General features: G+C 40.1%; 1 protein-coding gene across 1 annotated transcript in view; it reads left to right on the plus strand.

The window, feature by feature from the left end:
- Positions 1-256: 256 nt before the first annotated feature.
- PRKG1 (protein kinase cGMP-dependent 1) overlaps positions 257-16,298 on the plus strand; it is a 1,115,575-nt gene continuing 1,099,533 nt past the window's right edge. Inside the window, exon 1 of the mRNA XM_070562421.1 lies at positions 257-3,498. Coding sequence (XP_070418522.1) covers positions 3,188-3,498 — 311 coding nt within the window. The 5' untranslated portion in view covers positions 257-3,187. The remainder of the gene's footprint in view (positions 3,499-16,298) is intronic.

A 16,298-nucleotide genomic window follows, 5' to 3' on the forward strand; every position in this document is an offset into this window, starting at 1 on the left:
TGTGGTAGCCACTTCCTAATAAGCAGAAAGTAGACTTGTGCCCGATCTTTGATCTCATAATTTAGCCAGTTAAGTTTACTATGAGACACATAGTAAAATTTGTCTGTTGAAATGCAGGACCTTAATTCTTCACATAAAATTTATTACCAAGTACGATGCAAAAGATGTTTAAGAAAATATTGGAAGCACTCAAAAGGTTGAGATGGAAAACCAGATCCCTCGACATCTAAGCAACTAGTCAAGAACATCATTGAAAAACTTACTTAAAATATTTACTTTGACTTCAAGAATGGAAGAGAAAGCCTAGGATTCTGGATTTTGTATATACAATTATAAAGTATTGACAGAAAAATTAAATTATTTTTTCATAATATAGGCTAATATAACCAAATATGTTTTTGCACCTTGAACACTTTTTAAAGCATAAGTCAATTGTAATAGTCATTTCTTCTTGACCATTTCTTTGCATTTATTACAACAGATTCTTGACTCTCACTATGAGATTCACCATGGAATATATTTTGTATCACAAGAATTCCATTTAAAATGAAAATGTAACATGCGTATATCCTAAAGTTCAATATATGTATGATAGCTCAAACAGTGAAAAAATATATATAACTCAGTGTTAAAAACATCAGTTTTGTTTAAAATATCTGAATGTTTTTTGGTTGAAGTACTTTTTTTTTTCATTTTGGGAGAAAATGCTTTAGTTTCTATTTTCCTTTTTATATGTAAACATGCTTTCTACAAATGAAGCAGAATCTTCTCTACTTTGTGCTGCTTGAAGACATTAAGTAACCTCATTTAAGCCTCAAATGAACCTTAAAACATAACCCTGCTTAGTAGTTGTCTGATGATATCCCCTATACATTGCTTCTGATATATTTTTAGACATAAACTCTTGGCCTCATGGACCCCTATAATAAATCTATAGGAAAAAGTCATTTAGTTTTAAACATTTTTCCCATGGAATTAAAGAATTCCCATAGGTTAAATAAGATAAGAATGTGGCCTTTTGCTTGGGAGAAGGAAAACGTCACAGAAGATCTTTTAGAATAGAGTCAGTCATACAAAGCCACAGTACTTCTGCTTGGTTTGGTTTTAATTAAAACAACAATAATTCAGAAGTATTATTTACTGTCGTCAGTATTTGTAAGCCATTCATGTTTTGTTCATTACAAATGAAAATGTTTGGGGAATTATCCATTTTATATATTGTATTCTGAAATAAATGCACTTCTGAAAATGTCTGTGTTGGAAAGCAGAAAAATTAAGTGTCTTATGTCATCTGTACGAAGAGAATTAGATCATAATCTGTGTGGAAGAATGTTTAAGATTGTATATCCTTTCTTATTGACACCTCTAATTACAAACAAGTATACTTTAAATCAAAAAGCTCTTTAACATGTCACTTGCTAGCTGGTTTGTTCGTTCTTTCTCTTTTCGTAGCTCAGATAGAATAACTTGTGTTTTCAAAAGTGAAAATGACCAAGTTTTTTGAGACTGATATGTGTCCTTGGCTGGATTTAGATTCCAGTGAATAGTTCTGGATTGAAATTCAGTTTTAATCTATTTTCTATCTACTTTGTTTTAGTGTTAAGAAATGGCCAAATAGAACACTGAGGTTTACAACACTGAGTGCCCCAGAATAGTAATTGGAGGGGTGCTAATAAAGATGCTATAAAATTGTCTGAATTGGTGAAAATTTAGATAAATATTAGGAATTTAGGTAGGTATGAAGTAAATATTTGGAGATTCTAAATATGTGTTAGAATGATGGGAGAATTACCCTTGGACAGAAAGGATGCTACCTAATTGTTATCATTTTAGGAAAGATTACCTGGGCAGGAATGGAGTGGGGGGTGGGTACAGGTGGGTGGTATAGTGCACAATTTACTGCAGCTCATCTAGGCTACCCCTTCTTTTTGTGATCGCTCTTCTTCAAAGTTTGTGTCTTGCCATCTAAATGGAAGGATTCGGTGCTAACAGCTTGGTTCTCAGGGAAGTAATATTTTTACAGGTTTGGTTCAATTTGGGGATGAACTTTTTGGAGCTTAACAATGATTTTTCCCACCCCCCCAATCCTGCACCAAATTAAGCAAATGGAAGAAGCAAGACCCATCCATAAACTTAAACTCTTCTGCAGACACTAGCTCCAGCGGGAGGGATAGCGGGGAAGCTGAGCGGCTGTCTAGGACCAGAACCCGTTTTGGCCTTTGCCCTAAAAAAAGTTCATTCATCTGAGTTTGGAAGGGACGGAAAGGAGAGTAATTAGCAGAGACAGACGGAGAGTGGCACCACTCCGGGGGAAAAATATCGGAAGCTCCCGTCCCCACACCTTCCCCAAAGGCACCTGCATGTAAGGGGAATCCCTTCTAGGCACAGACTTCCTCTTAACTCCAGAGTGGCAAGTTTCTTTTTAAGCGTTAGCCACCTGTGTGAGGCGCTCCCGGTGGGAAAGGTGGCGTAGAAGAGAAAGCTCAGCCACACGGCTCGGGAACCTTTCTTGTTGAGACTGGCGGCCAAGATAGCTCCAGAACTCAGCGCTTTCAGGATGCAGAGTCCGCTCTGTCCTCGGACGTCGCCAGGATTGTAGCCCGTCGTCCTTAAGACTGGTGTGCTCTGGAGCTGGCTGTCGCCTCCCTAGTTTGCTAGGGTCCTCCCTGTCCTCTCCCTCCCGCCTCCCCACCCCCAAAGTGGTGCTCCTGCCTCGCTCCGCCCGCACATCCCCCGGCGCGCCCCAGAGGTTTATCAGGCTCCCCGCACGCACCGCCGGCTTCCTCCGGCGCCCAGCACGAGTGACCCGAGCCGACCAGCCGCTGCCTCGGAGCCTTCATCCCAGTCCCCTTCTCCGCTCCCCTGCCACCGCTCCTCCCGGCTCTTCTCCCCGGCGCCGAGGCGGCCGCCGCGTTTCGTGTTGAATCCCGGCTTGGACCTGCTGTTTTGCTCATCCCGACACTCAGCCTCTCAGTCAGCCCAGAGAAGTGGAATCTGCACTGAAACTCTCGGTGGCTGGAGCCGGCGGACTGGGCATGCTCAGAAGCCAGGGCTGGCTTTGGTCTCAAGTAGGAAGCTTTTGCACTCGGGAGGCAGCGGCGACTTTGGGGAAAGTTGATCAGAGAGGGGAGGAAGCCCCAAGACGCGGAGCAGCGGCAGGAAGGAGCCCCCGGCAGCCCGGAGGAGCATGGGCACCCTGCGGGATTTACAGTACGCGCTTCAGGAGAAGATCGAGGAGCTGAGGCAGCGGGATGCTCTCATCGACGAGCTGGAGCTAGAGTTGGATCAGAAGGACGAACTGATCCAGAAGCTGCAGAACGAGCTGGACAAGTACCGCTCGGTGATCCGGCCGGCCACCCAGCAGGCGCAGAAGCAGAGCGCGAGCACCTTGCAGGGCGAGCCGCGCACCAAGCGGCAGGCGATCTCCGCTGAGCCCACCGCTTTCGACATCCAGGATCTCAGCCATGTGACCCTGCCCTTCTACCCCAAGAGCCCACAGTAAGCAGGGATTACGCGCCGGGTCCATGCGGCACCCTGGCAGTGGGGAGCTGCGGGTCTCTGTAATGTCTGTCGGCCCCCACCCCTCCTGCTTGCCATGTCTGTCCTCATCCTCAGAAATGTTTCATTTTAACAGGCACTTCTTGCGGGGCTGTTCACGTTTCTTAGAGCCAGACTCACTGCACCTACGTTGCCTTTACGTCTTTGTCAGATGTTAAGCTATTTTTTTTAAAAAAATATACATGTACATTCATATATGCCACTTAGGGTACATAGAGTTTAAACGCGCCCCAGGTGTGTCCGGCTGTGTGTGTGAGTGTGTGTGAGAAGCCAAATAAAAAGCCCCGTCTCCCGATGCCCTGGCAAACCTGCTCAGCTGGAAAATCCTAAATGCAGGCTCGTGAGACTTGAAATGAAATGCGTCTGATACCACCCTTACTTTCTATGCTTTCGTGGCTCTCCCGGATTTCGCTACATGCTGGCGATTCTCGCTGGTACTTTCAAACCTGATGTTGTGTCATCATCAAAGTGTCAAAAATAAGCAAATACGCATATAAAAGGGGAGGTTTTTTGATTTCCTGAATTGGATGACATTTACAATCCACAAATGGAAGTCTAGTGTGTTGATTTTTTAAAAGAATATTTTTTCATGACATCTGAGGGAGAATATTGCTTATTTTCCTTAAGGAATTTGCATAATGTTACTAATGGGGGCTCTTCCAGCTCCCAAGAGGATTGCACATTTCCAGGGTCAAATACAGGGAAATATACTTACCTTTGTTGACAATGTGGACACATTGTTTGCCTTACTCCTGGCTTCTGATGCAACCTTTCTGGTATTGTTCTAGCGCTTTAGACAACTGTGTAGTTCTGATGTCAGTGGGCTTCATAACTTCAGTGAGAAAATTGAATGAAACTTGTTACACACCACTCAACTCAGAGTCTTTGAGTAAGTGGCAGGAACATGAGACTGATACAGAATGAGGGAGAGCACCCAAATGAATGGTATTTTTGCGTGTGTGTGAGGAAGATTAGCCCTGAGCTAACATCTGTGCCAATCTCCTCTACTTTGTGTGTGGGATGCCTCCACAGCATAGCTGATGCGTGGAGTAGGTCCACACCTGGGATCCAAACCTGCGAACCAGGGCTGCCAAAGCAGAGCACACAGAACTTTAACCACTCAACCATGGGCCGGCCCCATTAATTAATAGATAGTGACAGAATTGATAAAATGAAGGGTTTTGCTACTCTGTTTCTAATTACATCACATTGGCTGGATGACAGGTGTTACATAATAATACAAAGTCCCTTGGAACCTTTTAATTCATAAACAGAAGTTATTAATATAAGGAGAAAGAATAAATACTTGATCGTCTCCATTTGTATGTATTGGATTTTTGGGAGCTCCCGGGTATGTACTAATTATTCTTTTGAAAACTTAGAGTTGTGCCTGAACTTGTTGGTTCCCATACAGCATTTGCTGTTCCTTATGCAGGTTTAGCTTAAGGAGGAGTTTGTATTCGGTGAAAATTTGGGGAAGAGACAATAAGGATAAACATATCTGAGATTCTGACCTCACCAACTTGCCCTAATAGTTCAGCAGACTTAGATCTGCCTTAGAAACCTGAATGGACTGCATCCACTTCAACTTTCTCTGGTAAATTAATTTGCAGTCCTGACATGCTTGCCTGTTTTAGCTAACGAGGTACATGGCCATCTCTCCTGGGCCAAGTTTTGCATAATGAAAAAATAACTCAAAGACAGCTCTGCATCTTTAAGCATTCCATAGGATCTCATGTTAGTGTCTGCAGGACTTTGGGGTAACAAAGAACAAACTCTGCTTTTATAACAAGACCATTTTAATAGGTTTTATGATGAAGCACGATCAAGCCAGCTGATAACTCCAGTTAAACATTCTATGAGACAAGATCTAAGGGAATCTAGGCAGTAGGGAATGAGCTGTAGAAGGTGGTCAGTTTTAGAAGTCTCTTAGTGCTTGACATGCAGAGCAACTAAATATTTTTAAAAGTCCATGGTGGAAAATGAAATTAGTGTGGCAAATAATTCACATTATTCTGTTATAATAAACATTTTATCTATGGAACAATACTGTGCGTTCTGATATTTATTTAATAACTTGTGCTTTAAAGAAGTCAGCTGTTAAGGTATCACCCTGATGGTTTTAGTGATTCTGAAGGATTATATTGAAGAAAACGATAGAATGTCTTCCAAGCTTAAATAATTTTGGAAAAACATCTGTTCTTTTTTCACACTTATATAAAAAGAAAACTAGAATAAAATTGGCTTAAGTGGTAGAGTAAGTATACCTTTCTTAAGAGAAAGAGAAGTATATTGTATGCAAAATGATTCTATCTTATGTCATTCGAATGATTGTGCAAGAAAGCTCCACAAAGAATTAGGAAAACTTGTCAAACCAAAGAAGGCTTGTTTGAATTTCAATTTATTTCACTATAAATAATTTGATTTCTACAGACTTACTGGCAACAAGTGTTTCTTTATATTTCGTCTTTAGTGCAAGTTAAATTTAGTCATCTTTCTTAAACTTACAGGTTATTGTGAGTTCAGGTTAAAATGAAACCATCTAAATAGTCTAAGATTGATTTCAAATTCACGTTCATGTTAGTTTTCTATTTCCTTTCCTTTAGATGCAGGTAACTGGCCAGCTAATGTTCTGCTCAATTGTCTGATGTACACAAATATGTTTGTTTACTTTTTGCTTACTGAGGTTGCCTTCTGGGGATTATAATTTTTAAAAACTTCTGTGTTTTAATGATTTTTGATCATTTAAAAATAGCATCAAATGTAAATTGACTTATTAACTTTAATCATCTTAACATTTTGGGTTTGGAATTTTCCTTTTAAGCTGGGAATTGGAGGGAAGGCTCTGCCAGATTCCAGCACAGAGCCAGGGCACTCCTGCTGCACCTGTGAAGTAGGGATGTGTGTGTGTGGGGGTGTTTGTCTGCCTCTTTCACACCTGTATGGGAATAGCCCCTAAGCCCTTCTTCTGCTATAAATGTGAAGCCAAGAACTGATGTAGCAAATTGGAATCTATATTCCACTGCTGCCAAATAACTACTTGAGAATGTAAAACTATTAGAGTATTTGTTCTGATATAAACTGAGCAAATAAACCCTTAAAAATGAAAAAATACATACGTAAAAATCTATTTTATGAGATCAGATAGCCTGTTGGTTGTGTCTACATATAATGATTCTTATGAACTTTCAAAGCAATTTTATTTCATGATATTTTATTCCTGAAAATTGGCTCTATCATTGGATAGAACATTCAGTTTCTAGTATTTTGATCTAAACCCTTTACCCATTGTAAATATTCTCAAATCCTTTCCATTTTTCTGTCCCAGGGTTTCATGTCACTTTAGTTGGGCTAGATAGACTTCATTTCCTCTCGAAAGTTGTTAGTATCTTTGTATTTTTGTTAAGCTGTTGCTTTTCACCCCACAGGTAGCTGTATTTCAGAGAATGATGACATGTTCTTTAATGTTTCACTTGTTGATTGTGACGTACTTTGGAAGAGCTGAGAGTGAAAAGAAATATTTTTTCTTGTTTTGAGGGAGGCACTAATTTTAACAAGACCTTATATGTCTTTTAAATCTTGACACTGGTACATCTCAAGAGAAATAGAATCTTTCTAAAGGCTGTATGTTAAATTCTGTAGGAAGTTGAGAGGATTCTAGAATTTTAGTGTAATCATAAGTGGCATAATATTAAAACATAGATTTCTTCAGAGGTAGCAATTAAATTCCAAATGTTCCCTACAGCTCAGTTCAATAGTTTTATGGGATGTCTGTCCTGTGCAACCTATTGCCAGGCATTAGAGGTGAGCAAGATATAGGTCCTACCATCAATGAGTTAACAAGGGGTTAACAATACTGCACAAATAAATATTCTAGAAAGTAGAATAAGATAAGTCACAGAGGAGGTACCTAACACAGTTGGCAAAATATAATTGAGCCCATTTAATTTTATGGTATCAGAAACTCTTCTAGAAGTGGAGATATTTAAAGGAAGTATTTGAAGGGTGGCTGTGATTTAGGTGAGTGATGATGGAGTGGGGAGGGCCATCTGCAAAGGGACAAGGCAGCAAAAGAAGGCGGAGGATACATCTGGGGAATGACAGCCACCAGTGGCTGTATTGCCATACCATAGTGAGACGTGAGGAAAAGCAAGTTTAGGCCAGAGAGAATGAGAATCTCAGTTTCTATTTTATAAAGTAGGTGAGAGGGCTCTTCTGCTTGTTTTTAGAATAATCAAAGATCATTTGTGTGTGTGTGTGTGTGTGTGTGTGCTTTACACTGAGGACCAATTGCTACCCATTAGTAAAGTTCTGACTCTCAGAATGTTGGTCCAATTCTCCACCCCCTACCAGCATAGTCCTGATAATAGCTGTAGCTATCACAACTAGGTAGGAGTATTTAATTTAACCAAGCAGCAGATGATTACACCTCTTAAAGAAATTGATTTCCACTCTTAAAGGAGCAAAGTTTCTTTTTCCACTCACTTCAAAATGTTCCCATTGAAAATAATCAAATTTTATGCCACAGACTAGCATTGCACATTCCTCACATACCTAGGCAAATGGGACATAGATGAGAATTGAACCTGAAGTTGGTTTTTGAAATTCATCTTTCTTTTTTTTGTGGAGGAGTTAAATTCCAACTTAATGTTATTCTAATAGACTTTCCAATTTAAGTTTCATTGTTAATTTTATGTTACTGTCTATGCAGAAAAATTGAAGTCATGGAAGCCTTTATAAAAATGTATGAGACCATGTTGTTGAAACCCTATTCTTGATCTTTTTTTTTTTTTTTTAAGGATTGGCACCTGGGCTAACAACTGATGCCAATCTTCTTCTTCTTTTTTTTTTTTTTTCTGCTTTATCTCCCCAAACCCACCCTGTACACAGTTGTATATCTTAGTTGCAGGTTCTTCTAGTTGTGGGATGTGGGACACCGCCTCAATGTGGCCTGACGAGCGGTGCCATGTCGGCACCCAGGATCCGAACCCTGGGCTGCCGCAGCGGAGCGCACAAACCCAACCACTTGGCCACGGAGCCGGCCCCGATTCTTGATGTTTTGAAGCACAGCCAAGTTGTGGGCCCCTAGAATGGGGCTTATAATGAAGATACTGACAAGCCCTTAAATAGAGTAGCTCTAGAGACTGCCTGAGGATGTAAATGACCGGCTTCCTTCCTCTATTGGGCCACACTTCCAAGCTCCCGCTACTTGTTATTTCACTAAAGAGTTGGGTTTGCCTCCTAATGGAAAGGGGTAGACGAAGGCAGACGATATTTCTATTGTTGCTGTTTGCAGGTTATAAGGCATATGGACACATTTTTTTTTTCTTCTGTCTGCCTAGCAATGGAGGGTCTCCATGGTATCCTAGCAACCAGATTCGAACACCAGGCTGCTGCTCTTTCTGCCATCTCTACCATAGGTGCTGCTGCCCATCCAGGGAATTGGGCCTGTTGCTAGCACTCAGAACCTCCGACTTGAACCTTCTATGCTTGGAGAATGCAAGACAATGTGATAAATAAGCACACGCTGAAAGCAGCATTTACCAGTATGCTCAACAGCTTATTATGCAATCACATCTGTGGCATTTTGAATCCTAATCTGAATTGTTGAGCTGGCGCTGTTTGCCACCCCTTCGCTGACAGCCCTTCTCTACTTCCTCGCACCCAGCCTTCTGACACCCGTTCTCCTTTCCTCTCACCATCTTCTCTAATGACTGCATTCCTCGGCATCTCTTTAAGTTTTATTTTCTGAGAAGTTAAATATGTGCAACCTGTTTGAACTCTCTAAATATAATTTTGTTTGTAAGAGCAGAGGAATGTTCTCCCTCCAAAACTGTCATGTAAATGTAAACAATAGCACAAAAACTGCAGCTACACAAAACAGATGTTCAACCAGAGGTGGGACTAATAGCATACTCTCAAAAGTATCTTGTTTCTGAATGGATTTTATAATCATAGTTATTAATATGAAAAAAGCAGGAGAGTAGAGTGGGAAGAAGAGATGTGTGTCAGGCGGGCAGGGAAGGGCTAAACAAGATGTGTATTGTTAAAGCTGTGCCATATTTGCAAAGTTGGAAAGGAGTGATGGGTTTTGTGGGCGAGGAAATAGGCAATAAGATTGGAACAGAATTTGCAAGTAAGATAGTACTTTGTGGATGAAGACAGCCATAGAGAGGAGACACCCAAAATGATGTATTGAAGGCTTGCCTCCTCTGGGAGTGGGAGCCATACTGAGATGTCAGCAGAAAATCATGAGGATGTTTTTCTTTAGACCAATGCTTGTTTTGAATGCTTGTATTGTCCCTTTGAAACATCTATTAGTCTGATTTCCAGGAGGGCTTGGTGGTCTTTGTGCAGTTCACAGTGCAGGGGAAAGGAATGAGGAGAGCAAGTTAGCGCATCATGGTTTCTGAAATAATGGGTCAGAATAGCACTGCCCATCATCGTCATAATGGCTAACATTTTTTAGCACTTATTCTGTGCCAGGCACTGTTCTCTGTGCTTTCCAAAAATTGTCCCTTTTAGCACCCAAACAACCCTTCGAGGAAGATGCCAGATTATTTCCATTTCACAGCACTGAGGTAACAGCCACTGAAGCTCAGAGAAGCTAAGTAACTTACCCAAGGTCACACACTTTCTGAAAGGCTGAGCCTAAATTTGAACTCCAGAGCTATTCTCCTTAGCCACTAGGTTCCTCTGCTTCCCAAAGGGACAGGAGGATTAGGCAATTGCACAAAAACCCAACGACTAACAAAGGCTGTTCTCAGGGGAGTATCTGTTCACCAATAATTAAATAGGAAGCAGAAGTACTTTGGGAGAAAGCGGAAAAAATAAGATAGGATAGTAGTTTCCAAACTTTCCCACACGTTAGGATCATCTGGGGAGCTTTTAAAAAATCCAGTGCCTAGGTTTTACTGAAAGCCAATTAAAATCAGAATGTTTGGGGGCGGAAGCCAGGCATCAGTATTTTTTAAAGATTCCCCAGGTAACTCCAATGTGCAGCAAAATTTGGGAGCCACTCTAATAAGAACACAACAGGATGTGTGTGTGTGTGTGTGAGAGAGAGAGAGAGAGAGAGAGAGAGAGGGAGAGAGATTAAACAAAGGGCCAGGATAAACTTCCCATTTAAAGAGTCGAATGCTTCTATTGCCTAAAACTTCTAGGCCATAGGGGCTTGCAAAAGTAGTAGTAGATTTTTTTTTTGCCAAATGATGGGTGTATACTATCTAATGTCTTATGGTTTATTCTGAATCATTAATCATTACCTTACCTAGCCCGTTGGTTCTCTACCCTGGCTGCATTTTAGGATCACCTAGGGAACTTTAAAAAGTGTCTCTCCTGGGGTGCCACCTCCAGGGATTCTGATTTAATTGCTCTGGGGTGGACCTGAGGTGTAGGCATATTATTTTGGCGCCTAAGGTGATTCTAATATGCGGCCAGAATCGAGAACCTCTTCAGTAGGCCATTCAACTTCCGTTGTTACAGGTTACTTGGTTTCCCATCCTTTGGGAAAGCAGTTTCCTTGGTCCCTTTTGACCACCCCAGATCCCCTGCTTGCTGTGGAGCCAGGCAGCTCCAGCCCTCTGGTCCCCATAGCATCTGGACCTGTCGGTTTCACCATGCTCTCTGGGGTTGCCTGCTATGGACCTGGGGTCCACAAAAGTGGCAGGCACTCTGTTCCCTAGGTAAGTGTTTTCTCTTTCCTGCCAGCCATGAGTCCTGGCCACTGTTCAAATATGACACACATTAGGATCAGCTGTCATCCTAAGTTTATTTTCCACTCTTACTGAGGGCAGCTGCCTCGTTAGCCGGGATGACTGTTTTCTTGGGTCCCGGATGCTTCTAAGAACTGTTGAGTATATGAAGGTGAAACAATGAGGACCCCCCCTTGGAAAGGCAGCTCTGGGCTTGTAGTGCCTCTCCTTCTGGTATGTGATGTCTCTGCAGCCAGCTAGTTTTTTTTTCCTACAGATATTTTATCCTTTTAAGGCAAACAGCCTGAGCTCAGGCTGAGGAGTACTTTCCAAGGAGGCTTCAGAGAAAGCAAAGCAAGCACATCGAGCTCTCAGCCCCTTTGCAGATGATTTGGTTTGAGGGAACTCATCTGGGCACTGCGGGCAGACCAGCCGTCTGAGATGACACTCGCAATGAGAGAATCTCGGCTGTCCCTCAGGAAGGCTCCTGTGGGAGATGGGATTCCTCCACGCTGTGGTCACAACCGCACTGCTGCCCCTATTGTCTCTTTCTTGTCCTCTTTCCCCTTATAAGCTTATTAAAAACTCCTCAAGATGTTCCTAATTGTCTCCGAGAGGAGCCTATTTACATTTGTAATTTAATCATTATCTTCTCAGGTGAGAATCAGCCAATATAGCACTTTATGTAAGCAATGAAAATAGCTAATATAATTGCACGTACTTTTTGGTAAGAACATCTTAGCGTGAGAGTCAGTGGAAAGCTTTCTTTCTCTTTCCTCTTCCTTCTAAAATATGAAAATGTATTCGGCTGACAGCATGTTAAAGCAGAGTAGATGGAATAAGGCTGCCCAGAGGACTGGGGGCATTAATTACACAGGGAAGTTAATCATAAGGAAAGTAAACACTTTCATTATGAATCCCGCTTCATGTCGTGCATTTGCTTATTGGACCTAAATGGGAAGGATAAGAGGAATTAGCAACAATAAAGAAGCAGGGACGAAAGCATGTGTTCACTTATATGGCTTAGCAGTTAGAAGCAGAATGATAGGCAAGAGTTGGTGGTAGGACGTTGGGAAAATATCTGTGTCTTAGAGTTCTTATATTCCAAGAAATGAAAGGATGAGAGTTAGTACAGAAAAAAGAAAGCATGACAATTTAGTGTCAACATATATGACTTTCACCTGCATCAAAAATAAAACGTTAATTACTTTGCCTGTCTAAAGATCGTAAATGCTGATTAAACTTCACCAGAATTTTTGCTTTAAGACAGATGCCATTTCACTGACTTCCATATAGAGATGGAGTAACTTAGGCCCCACAAAAGCAAAAGAAAATAGCTTAAATTATTAATATGTGTCAAGAGCAGATCTAATGCTATTGACCTTCTGATGTTTAGTTTTATTTTCCCACTTCTAGAGCATACGTGCTCTTTAGGAGTAGCACTGTATTTCTTTGAACGTGAAATAATTATAGTGTCAGCCATTCAGTTTAATTTGGTTAATTGTATTAAATGTCAGTGATGACAAATACACCTTAGTTAAGCAAAATACTTTTGGTATTTTCTGAAACAAGTGTATTATGGTAACATCAAGCTTTTGCCAGATCTGGGCCAAGGAATAATGAGATAATGTGAGAGAAAAACACCTCCTTTCTGGATATACTGTATATCATCTTAATGGTCCAGCTCTATCAATAAATTATGGTTTTGACAGTGCTTCTAAGTCTGGAATGAAAGGAAAGAAAAAGCGATTGTCGTGACAAGAAAGAAAAATGGGAATTCTGAATTTTGCCTTTCTGGAGTTATTGTTACTAATGAAGTGGAAGGTTGGATGGGCCATACTCTCCTGCGTGTGCAGGTGGCTGGCAAACACACTGTATAAGCTAGCACAACTCCACACTTCCATCTTCATAAGACACACTTTGCCTAAATCATTGGTGACAGAGGAACACATTTTATATTATGGCGAGGCAGACAAGATTGCCTTATATTAGACTTGTGCTGATTTGACAGGTGTCACCACATCCTTTACAGAGAAATATTAAACATCTGAAAGTGACAGGTAGCATTTTGCCAAGGCTGGAATGGCAACTCATTATGTCAGTGGGAGGAGAGAATAAAGAAGAGATGCAGTGGAATAAACCCTGGAGTGTCCACTGTCTGTGCTGTCGAGCATGGAACTTTCTGTAAATCGTGGTCTTCTTTCTAGGTAATTGCTGCTCTCCTATCTAGGAACTGTCTGAGGATACCAAAGCTTAGAAAAGTAAGCCCACAGACACCCAGATAAGTAAGAGTAGTTTTTTGCCACAAGATCCATTCAGTGAATTCCTCTTTATTTTGTGTAAATGGATTTTACTTAATAGAATTTTTTTAGTTCTGAGTTGTTAGAGGAAAATCTTTTTTTCCCCTGTAGTGTATGGTACAGTGCAAAATGAAAGAATTGCTCAAAGTTTCTAGTCATTCATTTAACACTTAACTTTATAAAAATGTAATGCTCAACTGCATCATACATTTGTATGAGCAATGTTTCTTGTTATAGATCTGAAAAGCTTCAGAATATTGTGAAAGAAACTATGTGATGACTTTCTTTTTTTTATAGTGGAAGCATTGATCAGGAAATAGTCATTTTTCTTTTCTTCAAAATCTCCCTTCAGACTTTTTTGTTGTTCTTCATAGAAGGAAAATATGACATGAAAAATTAGAATCTGTCTGACTCTGCCTTCCAGATGTCTTAGCATTACTTAGCATGGAGACCTATGTTCTCTTGTTGGAAAAAAAAGAAACAAGAACTGAACGATTCCTTGTTCCTATAGCACTGAATGGTATAAAACTGAATGTATTACTTTAAAACAGTCCTCCTGAAAAGGAATGGCAAATAAATAAAATCACAAGCCCACTGTGGACGGGGCATCTTTTTAAACTTCTTGCCACCTCTTTACATACTTCACGAATTCATCCACTGTTTCCCTTTTCATTGCTTTGCTTAAGGCATTAACATGTTCATTTCTCCTTCTTTTTGAGTTTTGGGGGGAAATGCCTAGCCTAAAAAAAGTGGGGTTTTTTGAGAGGCAGGTGCTAAAAGGGTATAGTTTATGACTTTTGAAATAATAATAATTAAAGAAAAAACGTCCAGAAATGGAGACTTCAGGCACTTAAAAGTATTATATGTGTGTGTTTGAGTATTTGTTTACATGTTTATGAGTAATTATAAGAAATCATTTCTGAAAATTCTATTTGAAGAGTATCCTATGATTTCCATCTAAAGTTATATTCCATCTATAGTATAATCATGATTTTTTATGCAGTCCAGAGTTACCCTTCTCCACCCTCAGAAATGAAGAGATCAAAAGAACTAATATTGAACTATTTTGGGGAAGATATCACCTCAAGATGTGCAGAGAGGTGAATGAAGTGGAACACATCAGCAGAACCTTCATCCTACAGTATAAAACAAAACACTGCTCATTACAGAGGAAGCTTCCTTTCTCACGTGACTCTTTCTCTTCTGTGGCTTGTCTTATCTTTTGGTACCACCACTGAAGTCCTGTGCCGTGTAAATCATTTATTATCATAGAGTGGTGCTCTGTCTTCTGGATTCCTAAGGGTTACTGTCAGTGTGATGGATGGAAAATAACTCAAGTATACATTCATTTGTCTTGGCAAGAGTGGTGTTCTCTGCTAGATGAATTTAGAGGTTATTAAATAATATCTAGGTGAACCCTTGCTAGTGAGTTTTTAAATCATCTATGATAGATTTTTTCCTTCTTCTTCTTGACTCCCATTGCTATATTTCAAAACTTCTCTTTGCAATTCAGTCCATTGCTTTATCAGCATGAAGGGGAAAACTTTTCTTGCTCAAACTAGGCTCACTTTTTTTTTCTTCATCTTTTTCCTTTTTTCTGGACATAGAGAACACTTTCTCTCATCTTCACAGAAATACGTTATAAAATGAAGGTAGTAATTGTTACTTTTTAGCCTTATCTTTACTGGTCAATCAGTGATGAAGAGAATGATGATAATGATAATTATTACCAAAAATATTTGTCATACTATATGCTGCTTATGCTGTCATTTAATTCTCACAATAATCTGATAAAGTAGGTACTATTATCATTCCATTTTTTCAGATGGAGAAAATGAGACACAGAGAAGTTAAACAGCTTGCACAAAATGAAATAGTGGGCGAGGCACTCAGTACAGGTCTGTGTGACCGAGAGCCCATGCTCATTCTGGATGTGCTGCGTTCCTTAGTTGATTGTCCCAGTAACTCATTTTTTAACAGAAATCGTACTTTCCATTCCCTTTTACAGTTTTGTTTCTTTTATATAGGTCTCAACTAATTTTTCATATACCCACATTTTTCATATGCCATACACCCAAACACCCATAGTGGCCATGGAGGCATTTTCTTTTGGAGACTAGTATCATGGAAGTTCTTTTTACAATAACGCTGTATTTCTGCTGTGTTCAAGTTGTCATCAAATACAACTGTTCCTGTCTAAATCATTTTTTGCTGTCTCATACCTAGAAAGTTTTCCTCATCTTGTACTTGCATATTTTGTTTTTTTTGGTTAAAAAATTTTTAGTGGCCTGTGCTTATCCTTATTGAATCAAATTCCCATTTTAAAGAAACATCCCCTCAATTTACCAATGGTTTCTTTCTTTCTTTTTTTCTCTAAATATTAGTGTCTTAATTTAATTGAATATTATTAGAAAGTTTATCAAATATCTTCTGATCTTTTCTTCTGGTAATTAATAAACATATTCTAGAGATTAGTTTTCAGTTGTTTGTTTATTTGTTCAATCATTTGCCAAATATTTATCAAGTAAGTACTCTAGGGTAGGGCTATACTAGATGTATCTCTTCTCACACCTCAATTGTTTAATCCCTGAAAATCTGTGGTTTCAGAAAATATGCTAAAAAAGACACTGCCTTTTCAGGGCTCTTCCAACATGGATTGGGCCCAGCCTGCTTGTGCTGGAGTCACATTTCCACTTCTCAGTGTCTGGCGTTGTAGTGCTGTGTACTTTTCCTTCTGTCTATCAGA

The sequence above is a fragment of the Equus przewalskii genome, chromosome 1, assembly GCF_037783145.1.
Source record: "Equus przewalskii isolate Varuska chromosome 1, EquPr2, whole genome shotgun sequence".
Classification (NCBI taxonomy): Eukaryota; Metazoa; Chordata; class Mammalia; order Perissodactyla; family Equidae; genus Equus; species Equus przewalskii.